Source organism: Manacus vitellinus, unplaced genomic scaffold, assembly GCF_001715985.3.
Source record: "Manacus vitellinus isolate BGI_N305 unplaced genomic scaffold, ASM171598v3 scaffold_49_pilon, whole genome shotgun sequence".
Classification (NCBI taxonomy): domain Eukaryota; kingdom Metazoa; phylum Chordata; class Aves; order Passeriformes; family Pipridae; genus Manacus; species Manacus vitellinus.
This window is the reverse complement of record NW_021940603.1, coordinates 5,611,216-5,632,588: the sequence shown is the minus strand read 5'-3', so window position 1 is coordinate 5,632,588 and position 21,373 is coordinate 5,611,216. Positions and strand designations below refer to the sequence as shown.

The following is a 21,373-nucleotide window of genomic DNA, read 5'->3' as shown; positions in this document are numbered from 1 at the left end:
CCATCCTCGGGGAGGAAAAGGTACTCCCTCCCTCATGCCTGTTCTGAGACAGGAGTTTCCAAACTCTCTTTCCCACTGAAACTCTTGACGGCACTTTCTGTGGTGCAGATGATTCCCAGCCCCTGGCTGGGTGAGGTATTTCCACTGGGAGGGTGTGAAATCCCACTCCTAGAAGGCAGTCGTGTGCCACGGGGGCAAGCGGAGGAGGGCTATGTTAAGTAGCAACAGTTCATAATCTGCTATCTGATACTCTGAGCTCGACGTGGAGGTCCTCTTAGCACATGTTCACAAAAGGGGAGTTGTCCAAAGCAGGAAGGAGTTCAGCCAGAATCAGGTTTCAGAAAATCTGAGCAGCAAGATCCTCACCCAGCTGAAGCCAACAGGAATGTACCGGCTGACTTCATGGGTCCAAGAATTTGACTACAGTTTGTTCAAATGAACAGTAAAAATAACCTCAATAAAAATGATTTTAAAAGACTTCAGTAGAGGGTGCTTGGAAAATTACGTTGCACAAGTTTCTTTTGCTAACCGTGAGCTATAACCATTGCACTGCTGTTGAAGGTTGTTACTTCCAATGGCTGCAAAAGTCAGTAAGTCAGGGTAGAACTACAAGTTAAAGCTGCAGTCATTTCTCTCTCTGACAGAGTTATTCTGGAGTAATACTGACATGAAAGACAGCATAATTTGGCCCAAGATAGTTAGTTGTTCGTATAGCTCGGTACTCCTAACCCATTCTCCTGTTACTGTCAAATTCAAAACAACAATTGATTATTAATACAAAGCTTATTAAAAGTAACATTATGTTCGGGAACACATGGGATGTGCAAGGTGAGCTGTGAAAGCAGACACTCTCCATGCAAATGGGAGTGTATGGTAATGCTCCCTGGGGACAATGGACAGTGTAACTGCAAATTCTTCCCTACAAGTGCCTCAAGTGTTTTCTAGAAGATTTCCTATGAAGCCAGCAACCAGATCAGAATGATCCTGTGCATTTAGGTACTTACATCACAAGCACAAATGCACACACAAGGTGTTAAGCACTGCACAAACTGCCCTTTCTGACCTTTCACAAATTTTTCTTTTTAAGGGACACAAGTAAGATCTCTATTTTCCCTTATGGGAAAGCATGTCCCCAGAACACTAGTCTTTATTTTGACTAAATGGGTGGAAAGAGCACTCTGTAATCTCACCCTGTGTGTTTCGCATTAAAAGAATTCACTGATACATTTCTTTTCAGCTTATGAAACAGCATACACAGCACATTTTAGGGCTCTCATAACTTTCAAATTGCTGTGTTTAATGGTTTGATTTACATTACTCTGAATTTCTAAACTTCAGGAAATAAGCTTTATTTCAAATGATGCTACTACAGAAAAAATGAATAGAGTCCCTGCAAAAACTATAAAACTAGAGTCCCTATAAGAACTACACTATGACTTAATATAATTACATGATACAGTATCATAAAAAATTCTGAATGCCTTTTTTCAAGCATAGAACTAAAAGATCTGACTATATTGTCTTGCACTCTATGGCCTGGCTAATCCACCACTTAAAAATGACTGACAAGAATCTTTGGAACTCCAGGAATTCCCAAAGATTCAAGATTATGAGCAATTAATACTTATCCTAAAATTTAATTAGCAAATGACTAGTAAACCTTCAGCACCTCTGATTCTAGTTTCATGATTCATTGCTTCCAATTACTAAATGTCACAGCTACTTTATACACAACCAGCCTTGCACATACTCCTGTGCCTTGGGTTTTCCAGTAACCCTTGGATTATTGCTGAGGCTACCAATAAAGCAAATTTGAAATGATAAATTCACTGCTCTGCTTTCCATTTTTATGCTGGCAATCAGTCTAGATATATATCTTCCTGACCTTATTTGGAAACATATATTCTTTTCACCTAAGCCTTTTTTTTAAACACCAAAAACCCGCTTGAAATGTACTGCTTTATCACTATTAGCACATTCTGGAAATGCTAGTACATTCAAAATAAGAGCCTGTAAAGTAACTGATATTGGAGATATTGTGTAAAATCATCTCATGCATCCCAATTATGCAGTCAATCATCTCAAAGTGCATTCCTATTGAGATCACTCATGAAAAATCAAAGTTTCATCTATGCCTTTGCTAAGCAATAAATGCAGAACTCGAGTAACCCACCATTATACATCCTGTCATTCACTGTAAAATAGAAAGGAAAATTCAGTATTGTGTTAGGTCAGCCACAGGAGGGACAAAGAACAGATACTTTGCTAGAGTTCAGTGATAGAGGGATCTCCTGTGTACCGCATTTTGCAGTGCAGCACCTTCAGGGCAACACTCTCATGTCCCAGATTTCCTTGGAAGGTTACTAACCCTGTCCCTCCAGCATTTCCTCTTGCTGGAGGTTGCTGGTTAAGGCATGTGTGCTTAAATGCTCCTGAACCAGACTTCAAACAGCAGGATGGTTTGAGCAGTGACCTCGATGACCACTGCAGCTGGCCCTGCCTATGGCTGAGTGACTGTGTCCACAGTGCAACTCACCTGTAATTAGGGTTTCTTACTTTCAATCATGACAACTTTGGAAAACTGCCAGATTCCAAATCTCATACAGGGATGAACAGCCCATCCCCTTTCGCATTGAGAGGTGGCATGGAGAAGTGAGAGCTGCTGGTGGGCAAGATTCTTTCCTCCTCTGGATCCAACCTCTGCAGATTGCAGAAGCTCTCATATACAAGTGAGCTGAAGGCAGCAGGGTGCATTATTTACATACTGCTTCTACCAAGAAGGGCCAAAACATTGAATATGGAAGAGTGAAAATGAGTGGAAACAAGACCATGACTTTGTCAGAACTAAGAAATATGAGAAAGTGGACATTGTGGCCAATCCTAAAGTTACAAATATGTGACACCACAAATTCCATTAGTTTCCCTGTTACATTGGACCTCATTTTTTCCAAGCTAAAACTCACAGATCAGCTTCAGCACTATTTCTACTGAAGTCAGTACTGGAATCCAAGATTTAACTAACTTTTATTCCTGGGACAGATGAAGAACTTCCAACACACCAGTAAAGTTCCTAAGTCTGTATATTTCTCTAGCATTTTCAAGAAAATGGTCAAGAGACCAATTTTAAAATAAAAGAAATATAAAATTAGCAAAATAATATATGAAGGGAAAATGCCTCAGCACTCCATGTTACTTTGAAGTTTCACTACTTAAAGTTGCTTTACAGATGAGAAATTTTGAAATATGCTCTTCCATTTCTCCTTTTTGGATGGTGAAATTGAGTCAATAATTTTCTTAGATTAATGCCATTTCTCAAAAATTGTACTGATTGTATGGAGGGAAAAAAGTTAAGGAAAACATGACTAAAACCAACACTGAATGTACAGAGATGATCTTGTTCTTGTAGGAGGTTGCATCTTCCTTTTAAAAATGCATAAAAACATGATTAAAAGACAGAGATCTCCATTAATGATTAATTTCTAACTCCAGTTTGAAATTCAGTTAATTAACAGCTGCTAGAGTTAAAAACTGTACTGAGAGTTTCTAAAGAATCCAATGATGTAAGAGCTTGCCTCAGTACAGATACCATATTTAATGTTGACTCACAGCAAGATCATGCAATTTCATTTATATCAGGAATGGCTAAAAAATACAGTACCCAAATCTAATATTGACATGATTTCCTGACACACAAAATAGCTGAGATACAGACAAGAGACTCAGATTGGCATCTGCATGCTTTAGAAAAGGGGATTCAATGGATGCAGAGATTGACAAACTGTCAACCAGCAAAAAAATGTTGCTTTTCTCTGATTATATTTGTGTTTTAAATTTTAGTGCAGAAATCAAACAAGAGTCATGATCCCAACAGTGTTCCCCCCAGATAGCAAATGCGCTTTTCCAGACTGTAAAAAAAGAGATGGGCCAAGCAAAGCCAAGAGTCCACTAATTGCCACTGACTTGCAAAGACTTAAGATCAGGCCTCTGGCCCATAAGCTCTGAGATCTATTAGTGGAATATGTCCTTTCTCCATCCTGTGTTTTGTTGAGGAAAAGCATTCCAGTTACAGCTTATGAATGAAATTGGAATTTGCTGTTGACCTGAGTGAAGTCAGAATTTAACCCTGTAACTTTAAATTAAAAAATGTAAAGAATTTTCTATTTCTCTATTATTCAATTTTAGTTGGGTTGAAGGCTCTTCCTAACAGTGTCTCTGTCATCCTACAAGTTTCTCAGTATTTCCTGTATAAAGATCTGTCTTCTGAGATTTTTCTGAGTAGCTGCTGCCACTCTGCTGCAGTAACTTACTCCACACTGAGACTGACCCAGCTGAGCAATCTAGTACAGTGATAAAATTAACTGTAAAGGGAGCAAACCTATCACTCCTAGGTCTCACAGAGAAACACAGATGATGATCATTTAAGCTCCAATTCAATGAATAGCTTAAACACATGCTCAGCTGGAAAATATGTATCAGTCGTCCCCTTGACTTATGAGATATTTTGCTATTTAAGATAAGCCAGTGCTTTGCTGCCTCACCACCAGATAACTGAGCCTACATACAGCTGTGTGGTGATTAATTTTACAAAGGGCTAACTAATGATTGTTAGCTGTTTTAATAAATGCCTAATCAATTGGCAATTATATGTTACTGTGGAGTGCAAAGCATAAGAGGTCTGACAAATAGTGTCTGTAATGCTCCCATAAAATTGACTAATAAATTTGGGTGGTTTTATGAAGTCCTAAGGCTCACCTGCACTGGAGAAAACATTCTTTTCAGCCTAAGGCCCTTCTATATCCAGTATTTAATCATGCAAGAAGTCATAGACATGAGTCACCCCTAGATTGACAGCAAGTCCCTCATGTGAATAGAGATGGGATTTGCAGCATAAAAGTCCATCTGGTTTAGGACATTTCTAAATCTTGGAGCACTTGAACAGCATAAGATGCAGAGAACCAAAACTACACAGAGTGGGCTGTTACCAAATATTTTCCGACTACAGAAAACTGTGAGGAGAAACACCAATATATATGCAATTTTGATTCTGTTCAAACAATTTTTCTGAAAAACTAGAAAGCTTAAAGTTAGTAAAAATAATAATCTTTTAAAGTTCTCATTTAAAATACATGATGTTTTTATTTTCATTGTTTAACAAGACAAAATGAGAATAAAAGTAGGTTATCAAAAGTGGGTGCTGGCATTCATACCTTTTTATAATTGTCATACACATAATGTATATGAATAGCCACAGATTTCTAGTGAAAGTCTATGAACAAACACACATACATATACAGAGATATAGAAACGTACTATACATACATACATGAGTGAATATACATAGTTATGTGCATACAGTATACAGACGAGATACTATACAGGTACAGTAAGTGCAATATACTGTATAAGGCTATACAAACACCGAGAGAGTCTGGTGAGGTGGTGACAACCATGAGGACACAGCTTGGATGGTTTGTGACTGAATGCAGACGGTGGGGACAGCCTGGCCCTTCCGCGTCATGTTTTATGCATCAGGCACACACAGTTCAAACAGAAACATGGAACAATACATTCAGTTCATATACAAAAAAAAGGAGGACAAGTGGGAGTGCGTAGAGGCAACTGAAATGCGTATGAGCAGACAAAAAGGTTGTTCTACCTAGGATACAGAATGTTTGGTTCATTTACAGAGAATGCCTATATATAAACCCATGCTTTCATGAATTCATGCCATTTTTTATTTCTATCTTTTCCTTTAAGAATATTATAAAATTCTTGCCCTGAGTTAAACATAAATACACACAGAAAAGGGGAGGGGGAAAAAGGAAATTGCATGCTTCTGGGGTTTTTTTTAAATAATTTTTTAACCAAGGCACAATGTCTTCAATAGTGGTTGCAAGACCATTTGAAATAAACTTAGCAATTGCTATTGTTCTGGTACTGTGACTAAACTAATTGTTTGCACACAAAAGTCTCAGAACAAGTTTTGAAGTGAATTTACAAGTTTTAAGAGAGAATAAGAAAATTTATGAGAAATGCCTTAAAGAGAGATTCCCTGAAGAGAAAGGAATGCTACTGAATCAAATTCCTTTATAGGCAACTTATTCATGTTTGGACTGGAATTATGTCACATAAATGGCATTATATGTTTAGTATTACTGGAACTAGTTACCTATTATTAGTAGAACCATATACAATGCTGTTAGATCCGCTAAAAATGAGATTAAGAAGTTCCAAATCATTTCTAGTTTCTTGTAGTAGGCAGGACAGGACAGGACAGTGATCTCGCTGATTCACTAAGCTGAAAGAGTCACAGCTCAGGCACACTTGGTCAATGATTATGGAAGATTTTCAAGGCATGTATCTCTCCATCTCATTGACCTGCATAAGTATTTTATTGGAAATATTAGTTCCTATGTATGCCACTCTACTTGCCTGTACTCAAGTCTGACTCTCAAAAGAAAGGTCCAAGTGCAGAGGCCATGCTTGACTGTTGCCCCATATTTGAGCCCTGAGGCTCCAGAAGCACACAGTTCTCACCAACGTCCGGGGGCTCTGGAGGGTGTGTCACCTTCCAGGGAATAACCACCTGCATTGAGCTGCGTTGGCTGCAGCACCTGTCCCCATAAATCTCTCGGTTGTTCAAAGTGCTGAAACACACCATCTCAACCCTACCAAAAACAGAAGCATCATAACAACCCCCTGAAACCACAGACCATGCAGGTGAGATCTTCTTATGTCTGTCCTGTATCTTTTAAAGAAACTGTAACTCCCAATCTGAGAAACAACTTGGTAAAGATGGTAGTGAAAGCAGGAAGTGAAAAACCTCACAAGTGCTGTATTTCGCTCTTTGTCAGAATATTGTTATATTTGAAAGGTTTCAACAACTTCTGTGAGGGATCTCACCTCTTTCTTTACTCTGCTGGCAAGCTTACAAAGTTCATGCAAGAATAAGAAGAGATCAGAGTAAAGGAATGGAATACTCTTCCCGCCCCTCTCTTCAATTACAGCTGAAATAGTGGCAGCCACGCTGGCACTTGAGAGTGAGGAAAGGCATGAAGAAGACAGACTCTGGGTCTGGTGCTCAGAGACCAGTCACTCCATTTCCATGCCTGACACCCTCTTGCTGTGGCATTCTGTTTTCTACAGCTGACCTGCTTTCACCCACTACTGCTTCTCTCCAACACATTTATTTTGTGCCTAAAGACCATGCTACTGAGCTGTACAGAGAAGGAGAGAGCCACCAAAGCCAGGCTTGGGCCTTGAGACCAACCACAACAGCAGCATATGCTCAGATCCACCTCTACCTGGCATTCCCCACACTGGGAACCAGAGGCCGCTTCGGTGGTGCGAGGCCGCTGGGCAGGCACTTAAATCAGAGTCCTGGCAAAGCAGGACCCAGCAATGCACTGACCTGCTTCTGCTGCACAACCAACCCAGCTGAATGGGAAGAAAAGATGCTGGGACCAACAGGAGACTTCTCTGTCAGCAGAAGACAGCTTTGACACATTTGCTTCTCATGCCAATCAGTCAGGAGTGCCTTGGAGGTGAGGGATGATAGATGTGGCAATGTGGCAATTCCATCCACTTCAAGGTTTGCATTTTCTTTTCATTATTTTTTTTTTTTAAATAAGCATTCTTTATTTGCAGTTTGCATATTCAGAAACGATTTGCACTGCTCTGGACCTGTGCACTTATTATGTAAGACCAGATTCAAGCTGAAACTCAACACAATGCAATGTGGAGCCTTCCCCAAAACATTAACATTCTTCTTGTTGCTCTCATCCAAAATGTTGACAGCATATTTAGCTGGACTGACGACAGTAGAATTTTGCTTTTGTGTGCAAGAGGTTTGTCTTTGCAGGAAAAAAACAGAACAGTGTAAAGTAATCCAACTGCTCCCTCTCGTGGGCACGGGGCTCTGCTGCATTTTAGAAAGGCACAAAAGGGTATTCGGAAGTCCAAACTCTCACAAATTCTTAGCAGTGCAAGTTCCCCAGACAGCTGTGTGATGCTGCAGGACACAGCTCATGCCTCATGCCCTGGCACTTCTTTCGAGGTCGTGGCAGTCAGTGTGACTCATTCCTGACTCTTATGAACATGCAGCCTGAACAAGAAAGTAAAATCCTATGGCCCTGAGTGATTCAGGTTTTCAAATACCCTCAGGCCACACACTGCTCAAATCCAGACATCATCTCAAGGTAAAAGCTGACCCCTGTCCCATCAGTGTAGTGCCTGTGCCAGGGGCTTCTCTCTGTACCCCATCGTGGGTTCTCCCATGGCTGTCCATCCTCCCAGGTAGGACCCAGAGGATTTCCCTCCTCCCAGCTATTTGCAAAACTTGCATCCACAAGAATCAGTCTATGCCTACATTCCTTTTTCTTCACCTACACAGACACCAAAGACTTCTCCACTGGAGGGGCAGGACTTCTCCATGAGAGGGCCATTTGAGAGAGAGACATCATTTGCAAAGTGTCCCATAAAATGTACCTGGTTTTCTGCTTTTAGACATTCAAAAGCATTTCATTGTATCAGTGACAAATAAAACTATGTAAAATCACTGTCACAGATACAGTAGATTGCACTCCAAGTGGTTTTTGCACTTTCTAATTTCACAAAACCCAAACCTTAAACAATTCCTGACCCTCACACACTTACCAGTCTACTCCCACCTGCAACCGCTTTCTCATCTGTTACACTGACCTTACAAATCCTTGGGGTAAGAACAGACTTTGTTCTACACATATTGTCTACCAAAATGGGGACCTTATTTATGACTATGACTTTTAGACAACACTGCAATCATTACTGTGGTAGATCCTGGTGGCCAACATTAGAAGGTTTTGGATCCAGTGACTATCCCAAGCCTTATTAAATGGGATGGTTAAACATAAGGAGCAATTAAGTCCCATTAAGTGAATAGTTTCTCGGGCAAAAATAGAAGCTACCATCTAAAGTAATAAATAGCGTATAGAAAGTCCAAACCAAAACCCCATGGGGCTCTGATTACAGAGTGAGTAGTATGGGACTCTTCCCACACAGTGGACATATATTTTGAATAAAGAAAAAAGATCAAGTATCAAAAAGGAACAACCGTAACCTTGGCTCCAGGAGCACAGAAACAGACATCTCAGAGGCATTGCACTGGTTTGTAGGGGAACACTTGGCATTTACAATAGGGAGTAGAAAACGATTGCCACCGTTCCATGAATTGTTTCATATGTTTTGCTATTCTATGTCCAAAACACACAATAGACTTTCAGAACTTTGGAAAATTAGAGGAGAAAAGAGGGACAGTCACATCAGAGTGGCAATTAGCACAGTAGTTAGATACTCCCTTTGAATGCAAATGTGGGAGGCATGCCCCCTGAGATCTTTAACCAGAAGCCCAAGGGGATCTTTTTTTCCCTTTTGTGAACAGACCAAGCATAACAGAAGCTGGATCTTTCATTGCAAATCCTTGTGCATTACACCAGAGTTTGATGCTAGTTCCAGTCTGAGATTCATCAAGGAGTGCATCTAGCAAAGGTTTAGAGTACTGAGCGCTGCCATGGGTTCATGCTATGTAACACATACAAGTTCTCTTATTAGAACACTTTTATTTTTTGTGTTACCATTTCCCTAGCATTCAAACTTGATGAAGGAGCACTTCAGTCTGCAGAGTTCTCCATCTACCTGCAATGACTATATTTCTTATGTATAATGAAAGCTAAAAAAAGACTACCGTGTTCAGATATGAAACAGTGAATCCTGCTTTGTAGGTGCTCATTTCTCAGCAGCAGAATTCATTAACTGCAGCAATCAGGAACCCAGCTCTGCTACAGTGCCTGACAACTGCAGGGTGTTTGCTGACTCTTTGAACTCTTGTACACTACTGCTGGGGAAAATGGCAACTTTAAGCTGAGAACAATAGAAGAGCACAGATGCTTTGTTTATGCTCACAGAGTATTTGCTTTCAGATGCACATTTGCCAACTAAAGCATGATAATGTCAATTCATTGGAAAAGTACTTTGTCTAGGTGCCTTCAAAAATAATTATAGCCATAATGGTAACAATTTACCCTCCTTGCATTCATTAATTACAGGGTGACCACAATGCTTACAAGGCATACAAAGAATACAATATGCTTTATATACACAACTAAGGCTAGAGACATTATGAGCTGGGCTTGTGATATTTAGTTGACCCAATTCAGAGTTATTAATTACCTTAGACATGAGACAAATACATAGCTGTGTTGCTGAAGAATGCTCAGTACTTGTTAAAATTCAATTTTAAATTATTACTCTAAAGCTTTGTATATTTCTTACAATGACCTTAAACTGCACTTAAACTACAAGGTATTGCTCTACTGATGCATGTGGAAAGCAGCCAAATATGTACCTCAGCTTTTTCTTTGTTGTATTTCCCTTCCATCATGATTTTGTTTTAAAATGGAACAATTAGAATGGGTGTTTGGGATTTTTCAGCTGGAGTACAAAATTAAATAATAGTTGCCCTGAAGGCCTCACATCAGTTTTAATGCTAGAATTTTTTTTTCATTGTGTGCCTTCTGATTGCATTTCGGTTGGCACCGAAATCCTGAGTCTTAAACAAAATGTTATCTAAGCTGCTGTGTGGAAGAATGGGGATTTAATAAAGGAGTCTGGAGCAAGTCTCCTCCTTCTCCCTTCCTCCCTGCCTTCCCAGCCCAGGGCAGGGGTGACGGGGGCAGCCCTGGTCTGTGCCACTGCCCTCCTTGCAGGTGCAGGATCTGGGATGCGGGATGCACTGGTGGAATGGAGTGGGCTGCACTGGGCAGGGTGGGCTGGTGGACTGGGCCTGGCCCCCTCTCAGCCCAGGGCTGAGCCTGCCTGTCCACAGTGGGATGGGGGTCAAAGCTCTGGCAGCACCCACCTTCTCTTCCCTGGTTCTAGGATAAACAAAACTTTCCCTAATCCTTTTGCATCAGCCAAATTGTTCATTTTAAACAGCTACTAAAGTGTATTTTTGCCCAGGCCCCCTCCAGCATGGACCCAAACAATACTGGGGGCTTCTCTCCTGCCCTTGCTCCCACACCATGATGTGCATGACACCTGTCCCAGCCCAGCAGGACACAAACACAGTGACAAACCCTCCCAGCTGCATATCCAAAGTGAAAAAATCTGCTTCTTACTTCCCTACCTACATTAATACATTGGAAAAACTGTGTTGGAAAACTCCTGGTCTCTTGCTTCTCCACTCTGCAAAACTTGGATTTTCATGTCCTTAGCACAGTTCTGTCAGTGAGTTCAAACACCAGCACCAGACACCAGCCTCTCCCAGCACCACTGCCAAGGCTGCTCCCCTGGGCAGGAGGGAAGGTGCCAAAAGTGTGTCATTTCAAAGAGTACCTTTCAGCAGGATCCAGCCACATCCATACTGTTTCTCCCAGTGCCCATGGATGGAGTGTGAAAACCTATAAATGCCTACAAACCAGCAATGGAAATCGTAGTGACTGTTATCTGTCCAGGAGCCTCTAACACACACAGAGCAGGAATGATCCCAACAAGCTTTCCAGGTTAATTAATTGAATTACCAGGTTGTCCAAGGGAACAGACAAGCAGCTCTACATGCTCACTGAGGGTTTTGCTAGGTGAATTCCCTCTGCAGGCACCTCTCTTCATGCCACCAATGGGGAAGCTGTATTATACCCCTGATTTAGAATACTCAGAGGTAGGTAGGTCATATGGGGAAAGAAAAGTACTATCTCAGCTTCCTGAAGGTTCAGGCAAATACCAGGGAAGTAATAAAGTGAGCTGCACTTTCTTTTTTTCAAATAAGTCACAAAAAAATTCAGTGCTGATGCTGATATATTTTCTAGCTTTTTCTTCATTCCTTCAATGCACGTTGAAACTCCATAATTCATAGCTGTCCATGTATCTTCATTCCCTTTTCTGAGTTATTCCTTCTAATCTCAGCACGGCTTCTGGATTTTACTTTGATCATCACTGTGAAGTTTAAATCTTCTTTTCTTGCTTAAATTGGAGCTAGATATCACTGCCCGGTTTTCCCCACAAGAAGACACCAGACTTTAAGAGGTACACACATCCTCAGAATTAAGATAGCATACCTTAGAAAAGCACAGTACTGTCTGGCCACTGAAAGGCAAATAATAGGCAGCATGAAGAGAGGCTGCCCATTTGCAGATAAGGTACACAGATTTGTAGAAATCTGTCTGAAAATAGGCTCTGCTTTGCAGACAAGCTTAAATACCAAACTCTAGCTATCAGCAGTTTTGTTTTCAAAGAGTGTGTTTTCCTTCAGGCCATGGATCTTTGTTATAAACATGCACTACTGTGCTGCTATGCAGCTTAGTACATGGGATTTTCCAATCACTGTCTACATCTTAATGAAAATGAACCTCACTTTCTGCAAATTCATTTGCAGAAAAAAATCCATATTAGTTATATCATCTCTTTTTTCTTAAAAGGGAAATCAGTGGGTTTTTTGCTGTGCTGAAGACTGTTTTAGAGAAGCATGGTAGTGACCTAGAGATGATTTTATGTACATTAGAACTCTGGATGTGAGATGCTCTGCTCTCCAGCAGAGGGACTTCCACAGCCCAGCTTGCTTGCAACACTTTCTTCTTTTGTGACAGACATGCTCAGTGCACACGAATCCCGTGTGCGACAGGGACGTCTGAGCCCATCGACAGAATGTAATCCTTTGTTACCCTGAGGTGATGTTGTGAAGAATGATAGGATGCCAAGGAAACTGTATCACAGTGATGCCTGTGACTCCAAATCCTGCTTGCTTTACGCAAGTGAACAGTTTTGTTCACTGTGGGGGTCCCCTGACGGGACTGAGCATATACCACTGCAGGGGCAAACACCTGACCATACTTGGTACAGAAGCCTCAGGCACCAACACAGAGGTTCCAGCAATATGGGTGAGCAGTTATTTATTGGGGCATCTGTGGACCATGATGTTTACTGTACTTTATAAACCTCACATATGGTTAAATTCTACTGTTCTCTATCCACTTAGATGGCTACAAAAGACTGTTACTTGGCTAAAAAAGACTGTTTTCATTCCCATATAAAGGCCAAACACAAATGGACTTTTACTAACTCTAATGTTAGTCAGACATTTCTTATCTCTAAGATATAACTTGTTGTACTTTCTAGAGTATTTTTCCATTCCCTGTAAGCTTTCTGTGAACACCGGGGAATCTTTATAGATTGACAGAATCACTTAGGTTATAAAATGCCTTAAGATAATGAAGTCCAACCATTAACACAGCACTGCCAAGTCCACCACTAAACCATGTCCCCTGCCACATCTACACATCTGTTAAATACCTCCAGGGATGGTAGGAGGGACCCAACTTCTCTGGGTAGCCTGTTCCATTGCTTGACAACTCTTTCTGTGACGAAATTTTTCCTAATATAAACGCACTGTATCCTAATGTGTGTGTCTAAGTGGTATGGCAGTTCACTGACCATTTCTCCTTGGATTATGGGGGCTTCATCCTGCTCCCTGTCCCTGCCTTCCAGCTCAGGGGGCTCGTACCCAGAAAACAGCAGGTCTTACTATTGAACACTGAGGCAAAGAAAGCATTAAATACCTCAGCCTTTTCATCATCCTTTGTCACTATGATTCCTTCCACAGTCAATAAAGGATGGAGATTCTTCTCAGCCTTCCTTTTGTTTCCAATGTATTTACAGAAACATTTTTTATTGTCTTTTATGGCAGCCAACAGATTAAGTTTTAGTTGGGCCTTGGCCCTTCTGATTTTTTCCCTGCATAACCTCATGACACCCTTCTCCTCCCGAGTTGCCTCTCTCTTCTTTAAAACTTCATAAACTCTCCTATTTTCCTGAATTCCAGCTAAAACTCTGTTCAGATAGGCAGGTCATCTTCCCCATTGGCTCATCGTTTGGCACATGAGCATGACCTGCTCCTGCGCCTTTAACATTTTCTTCCTCCTTTCCTTTCTTTACAAGGCAATAGGTGATATCTAGAATGCTTCTCTGCTACTTAAACTCCTCTCTTTAGAATATTTATATTAAGAATGTTAGGAAATACGGCTATATGCTACTTTTGTAGCTCAAAAGTGTTTCATGCTTCTGCCATACTACACTTCCAAGCTCCCCACCTGACTTCCTCTGCTACTTCCTTAACTTCTTAAACTTTGTCCTTTCACAATCAATAAATTCAGTTCCAAGATAAACTTACATTTTTCTTTCAGTTTAAATTGAGACAATTCAAGATTTCATCCAAGGCTGCTTCCTGCAGCCAGTTCTTTCCAAATACTCTCCCCATTTCCCAGAACTAAGGACAGAATGGCAGGCTCTCTGTCTGGCTCAGCATGTTGGTAACTGTTCTCTGATACTACCTACAGAATTTTTAAAGTATTGTCCATCAGAGACCAGCTACATAATTCTTCTCTGATCATAAGACCTTTCTTTTTATTTATAAGTAATCCCTCTAATGCTTACCATCAATACACCACAAATAAGTTCTGTGAATACTCACTGGTTACTCCTCACAATTCCTACACCAATAAGCAAACAAGAAATAAGAAAATAAGGCATAGGGGATTTAATGTCAATAGTTACATAGTTAGCCAATATTTGATTGGAATATAATATAGGTTTCCTTAGATCAAATCTATTTTAGTTACTAAACATCCTCATCACTTCTTTGAATTGTTGTTTTTAAAAAAATGGGCTTTGAGAATTCAGTTCCAAAACGTTTTCCCCAAATTAAACATTCTGAAAACCATCAGTTTGGTATCCATGAAGATTTGAGAAAACCAATTCACAGTCATCTGCCCTTCCCAGATCTTGAATCCCTGTATGAATGTCTGCTGCATCCATCTGATCGACAAAGAGGTGGATAACACAATAAATCCTTTTAATCTTTTGGAAAGTCTAACTGCTCATTACAATGTGGTTAGGGAAACCAGTATCAATACAATCAATAGCCAGAGCACACGAAAATAGATACCCTGTATGCCACAATCTGTCAGATTGAGGATGGGCTAACAACCCAGCCATTTGAAACACATTTCACCCATCACAGATTATTTGCTCGTTAACATGGAATAGGTGTTGAAAGAGTACAGTCAAAGTAATGTTTTTATCTGCCCTGGAGATATTCGGACTTCTGCCATTCCACTGAAATCAAGGTTAAATCAACACCTTTAAAAATGATGTTATCATAACAAATGGCAACATAATAGATGGACTGTAAGATATTGTCAGCTTGAAGGGAAGACTTAAGGAGAGAAAACTTGCACTAGTTTTTCTTGTTTTTCACGAAGTCATGACCATACCATACATTATTCAATTAACAAGATCACCCTCCTACGGTCACTTGAAAATTCCTCTTATCATCTTTGTTCCTTTCTTCTGTATGAATTGAGGTGGATTTTCCCTCCACAGCTTCAGTGAACTCTGGTCACAGCTTCTAAAAGGCTCATTATCTCTTCTATCACATCAACTTCTGCTTTCAAGGCTTATTGTTTAGTTCTTAGTATAAATGAGAGACTGAAATCCCTTCAAAACACCCAAGGTGCCTTTCCCACTGAGTAAACAGCAAAGCATCATCTCCACTGTAAGACCCATTTAATCAAAAATATATACTACATGAACACTGGGACACTGAAAACCTTTGGAAGTGCAATTACCCTAATTTCTTCCTCAGATGAAGGAACGCTTGACATGTTATTTAAATGGGCCATCACTTTGAATCTCCATTATGGATTTGATTTGCTTATGTACAATATGCTTTAGAAACGTGCATGGTTCTGTCAGGCTTCGTGTCCGGCAGGGCTCAGAAGTAATACAATAGCATCAGTTCATACAGGTTACAGAATGGTAACCTCTATGGACTAGGCTGGCCGAATATTACCTTCCTAACAAGTAGCTGGCTGTCTGGAGTGAGTAAATCAACCTTACTCTTATGGTCTTTACTTTGGTCAAGTTGCTTATAGAAGCAACTGGCCCAGCTCCAAACAATGCAAATATGTGATTATTGCAAAGCAGACCTCAGGGAGTTTCCCACTCAAACCTCACAGACGTTCAGTAGGATTTTGGGGACTAATTCCCTGGAAACTCGCCATCTAAATAAGAGTGCCTGTGTGTGTGCATATACATATATGCATGTGCACATAAATACATATATGTTCTTGTGTCCTTGTGCACACATACACCCCCCACGTACGCAGTGATGTGAGGGCCTGCACACACGAGTGATGTGATACCAGAGTGCTTTGACAGAAGGCATTCACATTACTTTTAAGCGAAACCTCTTCTCTCAATTGCTACTCTCAGTTAGTTCTGTCAAACTAATAATACAGGTCTGTGCAACAAAATGTTACAATATCAGTATTAGCATATAAAATAAAGGTAAGTATAGGTTTCCCGTGTCTTTATTTCTTTTCCATTTTCTCTCTATTGGAGAAACTTGCCAAACCCAAACATTTCTATTTCTTTCTGTGTGGTAGTTTTGTTTCTGATGAGGAAAAAAAAGTATCTCTGTTTAAGATAAAAGGAGATGTTGCCCCTTTGATTAGTTTTTCTGATTCCTAACAATATACAATAAATATAACTACAGTGGACTATTTAATAGTCCTGTAAGCATTACATGGTCTATAGCTGAAGAGAGGCTAGCTGCCTTAACTAAACAAAATCACTTGCTCTAAGAGCAGTTTTCAGGACAGTGATAAATCACAGTGTAATACAATCATGCATTAAGCTCCAACCAAATGTGAGACTGGCACAAATATTAAAGTATAACTGAGCAGAAGTCAAGTATGTACAAGTCATTGACAAACATTGGTGTAAGTGCTCCAGACAAGACATTTAAAAGAAATTTACATAAAAACATAAATTAAATTTATCAAAGTTTGATAAATTTCAAGACAGTAAAAAAGTACAGAAAACATGAGAAAATAAAAAGCCCAGACAGTTCATACAGTACAGTTTTACTACATTTATATTACAGAATGAAGACAGAAAAAGATATAAGGAATTAAGAGCAAAGAAAATTCTGCTGGCTGTGGCCAGTGGAATTTCATTGCCAATGGGAGATGCGCACACACAGATGCACGCACGAGCACAGAAAATAAAGACAAAAACCCAAAGAAACCATTTACTGTAACAGATGACAGACACAGAGGTGAGAAACATTTGGCATGTTGCAGCACATGGAGTCATTCACGATTGGCTAACGATGGTACCTGGCTCGGCTGAAGGTCACTGGGTTGCCTGAGCGGTGTCACGGAGGGAGGAGGCACACCTGATGTGGATGCAGACCGACCTAATCTGCAGCTTGCTTTAGACTCTGGAAAGGAAGAGAGTAGAAACACCAGTGAACAGGAGGTGGGCTACTGCTGCAGTAAACTGAAACACGCCGGACCCAGGATTCCCCTGAAATGGAGAATCCAGGCTTGGTTATTAGTTAAAATCTCAGGCATTTGACTGAATCATGAACAGAAGTTGAGATCAGAAGAAGAGGGATTAAGACAGAACCCATTCCATGTCCTGGCCTCTCTGCTCTAGCATCTCTGAAGCTGAAATATAGAGCATAAACCAGTAGACAGACAGGAAGAACGTAAAAGAAGCATTCTTGTTGCCTCACCCCCAGTGCCTTTTCTACCCCTCTTGTAATACAGCAGTGATTAAGGGAGTTACAGCGGCTTCTGGTTTCATGGACATGGCAGCCCAAAGACTGACTGTGCTGAGGGAAAGCATGAAATGCCAGAAAATGAAAGAGGCAGTGTATGAAGTGTTGAGGATACTGTCACACTTGGGGATTTGGAATGACACCAAAAATACTTGGAAATCTGATGTCAGTGGCAGTAAATTGAGAGACATAATGTAGGAAGAATGGAGACAAATCAAAACACCAGTCGTGGCAAAGTCAGTTACCCAGAATGAAGGTGATAACAGAAGCAGAGGTTACCTTGAGAGAAAACTCCATTTCGGAGAAGAACTGCACAGAAATTACACAGTTATTTAATTTTCCTTCTGCTGTTCTGCATGAAGGCGTTTCTAAGAAGGTTCCCCATTGATTTCCAGTGCAGGTTATTACTGTACATGCTGACATGAGGTGACCATGCAGCTCAGGAGGCCTAGATGAAGGTTTTTTATCTAAACCATGCTGACACCCATGTGCTACCCCAGCGTTCAACACCACACAACTGTCTTTTCCCGAGAAAAGGGTCTGCCTGTGTCTGCCCAAGAAATTTTTTTGTCCCTACCTTTCCTTTATATGGGTGAGGAAACACCTCTCAACCCATGACTTGGCTCGGATCAATGTGTTTATTCTCCTCATGTTTCATAAACCTTTCTCCCAATCCTGCACCTGTTTTTTCTATTCAGTGGGCAAACACTGAGACCAAGAACATTTGCACTCTCCAGACACACTTTGTACAATAACAGACTCTCACTTTTAGCATTGATAGTATTGCTTTACCATGAATAACAAGTAATTATAATACCATACCTCATTAGAATTTAAAGAATTTTTAATTTTTTAAGTAAGGTTCAAAGAATTCCTCCTATTCAATTTCATGTTTTCAAGAACAGAGGAAGGACCTATGCCTTGTGCAATCCTGGTTTAGCAAATTTGTCTCTGAAGCACATATTTTCTCACATGTCTTTTTCTTATGTCTGTCTGAAATTTCTCCTGCCTCATTTACACTGCTGCCTTGCCTATGTTTGTTCACACTAATTTCTCTATTTCCTTTGTGGATCTCCAGTATCATCAGTAGCCACTGGCTGGGCCATTGTTTGAAAGGAAGAAGACCTCTATCACCAGCACACCCTTAAGGTCACTTGGCACACCTTGGAAACTTAAGGAGAGCTGGCACATTACTCCACATACCAGCAACATGCTGAAAGGGGTTCTTCCAATCTCACCCATAATTTCTCGTTGTCACCTTAAATGCTTATTTTCCTCAGACATTTCAGAATTCAACAGGGTGTGGAGAAGAGCTATCCACTTATGCCAGAGCACTTAGACCAATGAAAACATCTGTATGGGTGAATATTCATCAACTAAATATTAATAGGTTGGTTACCATCCAGCTGGCTGAGCAGCAAAAATATTTATACTGTTCGATGAATGCATTATTCAATCCACTCACTCCTAGTCAGTCTGTAAACATCCCACGAGACAACACAGCAACAGGCACAGAAAGGAGCAGACTGGTCTCGTCTGTAACCTTGCCTTTTGTACGTAATCTGTTGGTTTGCTATTTTTGGACTTGGGCAGTTACTCTGAAGGTTGATTAGATTTGTTTTTGTTCTGATTTCACACTGTCTGGGTGCCAGATTTCTGACCGTTCTTTTCAGTAACATATATTAAAAAAAAATGGATCTCATTATTATATCTCATCTCTCATCTCCTGGAATTTTGCTGGGGTTTCAGGGAGGACAAGAATTGGGTCTTTTTTCAGTTGTTTTTCTGTACTGCTAAATAGAGATTCTTTTTCTGCTGTGACAAGCAGAATCAGACACCCAGCACATAAAAAACTCCAAGGCACTGTCTGCCTGTGCTTGTGAATTATTTTCTTTGCTTTAGGAAAGCAGGGAGAAGTGTCATAATTTCCAATTTGGACCTATGTGCAACAACAAGAGATTACCATTTTCTTGCCAAAGAGACTCCTTTCATCTGGCATCAAAGAAATAAAACCTATCACACACAGATGAAGCATAACTTCCTTTATCTCCCTCTAATATATGTTATAGTATTAAGGAAACTATTGTGATTTCCATGGTGACTCTCACCAAAAGGTGTTTCAGAGGTGGCTTCATCTAGCTTTTATTTTTTTTTTAAAGTTCAGAAGTTGGGTAGTTGGAGGAATTTTTTTAATATCACTATTGGCAATATTTTTAGACCAAAGAAATACTATAGTCTACTGTAGTTAGTGGTCTGAGTAACATCACACTGCACACTACTGGGGGGAATAAAACCAATACATAAATTGTTGCATAAGTGATGCAACACAACTCACTGCTCTGCATTCTGCAGCATGTTATTTTTCAGCTATGGGCAGCTGTTTACTGTACTGGGGCTATCTGGGTTTTGATCACTTCTAAGTAATGGTCACTTCAAATAAATACTTCTGCTCCAGGATATCTAAAAACTAGCAAGAATTCTTCTTACATACATAAGTCCACTGTCCCATCATGGCCTGTATCTTTATCTCTTGGTTTTCAAGTCTTCAATGGTCATTTCAGTTTGTCTGCAAGGCCTGAATATTGACACCAATTCTGAGTCTGGAATGAAAATAGGTTTTCCTATTTACTGTTGAGAATCTTAAAGGAAGAACAACTACTACCAACAAATCTCAGGATGGTTTCTAGTGTTTAATTCATGTTTATCTCTTGTGAATGATATTGAGACAGCTCGGTATTAACATCTTAAATGAGTAGTCTTGAGAAGTCCTCTTTGTGACAATAATTCCTGGTGTGAAGCTGAGTTCTATCAGCAATCCTGATAAGCACACAGGGAAGGCTCTGTAAATATCTGTCCAAAAGGGGACCCATTTGCTCAGGGTCCATGGAAACTCAAGTTAAAATCCATCTAGCTCCATCCTGATAAAGTTAGCATGGCACCTCATCTCTGCACTGAGCTTCACTGTGCACATGGGTCCTCTCTTTCTAATGAAACCTGCCTGAAAGGGAGCTCCAGGGACTCCACTCCAAACACTGGACCCTCTCTGCATCCACAGCCAGGGGCTCTAACACGGCTGTAAGCAACTCCAATGCAGACAAGGGATGACAGCCTAGTGCCAAGCCAGGGAGCTCACAGGAACACGTCTAAGTGCTTCTGGGGAGTGGGGCCAGGGGATGTAGGGCGTGTGAGCATCCCTTAGAGATGTCCCTTGCAATCAATGGGCAGCATGAAGTTTGAATTCAGAAGGTTGTTGGGGGTAGCCAAGAAGCTGTAAAATGTTACATTATGCACAAAAATGCTCATCAAATTCAGTTGCTATATTTGACTGATGGAACTTTGGTGGTATTATTGTGCACAACTTCAAGTTACGCATCTCTCACGCTGTGACACAATAGGAAAAATGGACTGTTCACCTCTGGGAGCCAGGTGCAGAGGCAGTGGAGTGCTAGTAGAGGATGGTGGGCTACTGTGCCTCAGTCTCCTATTATGTCACCCACAGTAGCCACAACACTCCCAACGTGCCAGTGGCTGGGACCACAGGAACCTCACTTGAGGCAACCCCACACGTGTAGTCAGTGCAGTGGGACGAGCTTTACTGCACTCTCAGGTTTAAACTGAGTCCCAGCAACGCCAGTGGGATTACACATGGACATAAGCAAGTGGACACATCCAAAGGGCAGCATTAAGGATGAGAATTTTAGGAGAGACTCTCCAACACAG

General features: G+C 40.7%; 1 protein-coding gene across 3 annotated transcripts in view; it reads right to left on the bottom strand.

The window, feature by feature from the left end:
- NYAP2 (neuronal tyrosine-phosphorylated phosphoinositide-3-kinase adaptor 2) overlaps positions 1-21,373 on the bottom strand; it is a 133,021-nt gene that overhangs the window by 9,320 nt on the left and 102,328 nt on the right. For all 3 annotated transcript variants that reach the window (XM_008931228.3, XM_018080049.2, XM_018080050.2), the window contains one exon: positions 17,208-17,311. In XM_008931228.3, coding sequence (XP_008929476.2) covers positions 17,208-17,311 — 104 coding nt within the window. The remainder of the gene's footprint in view (positions 1-17,207; positions 17,312-21,373) is intronic.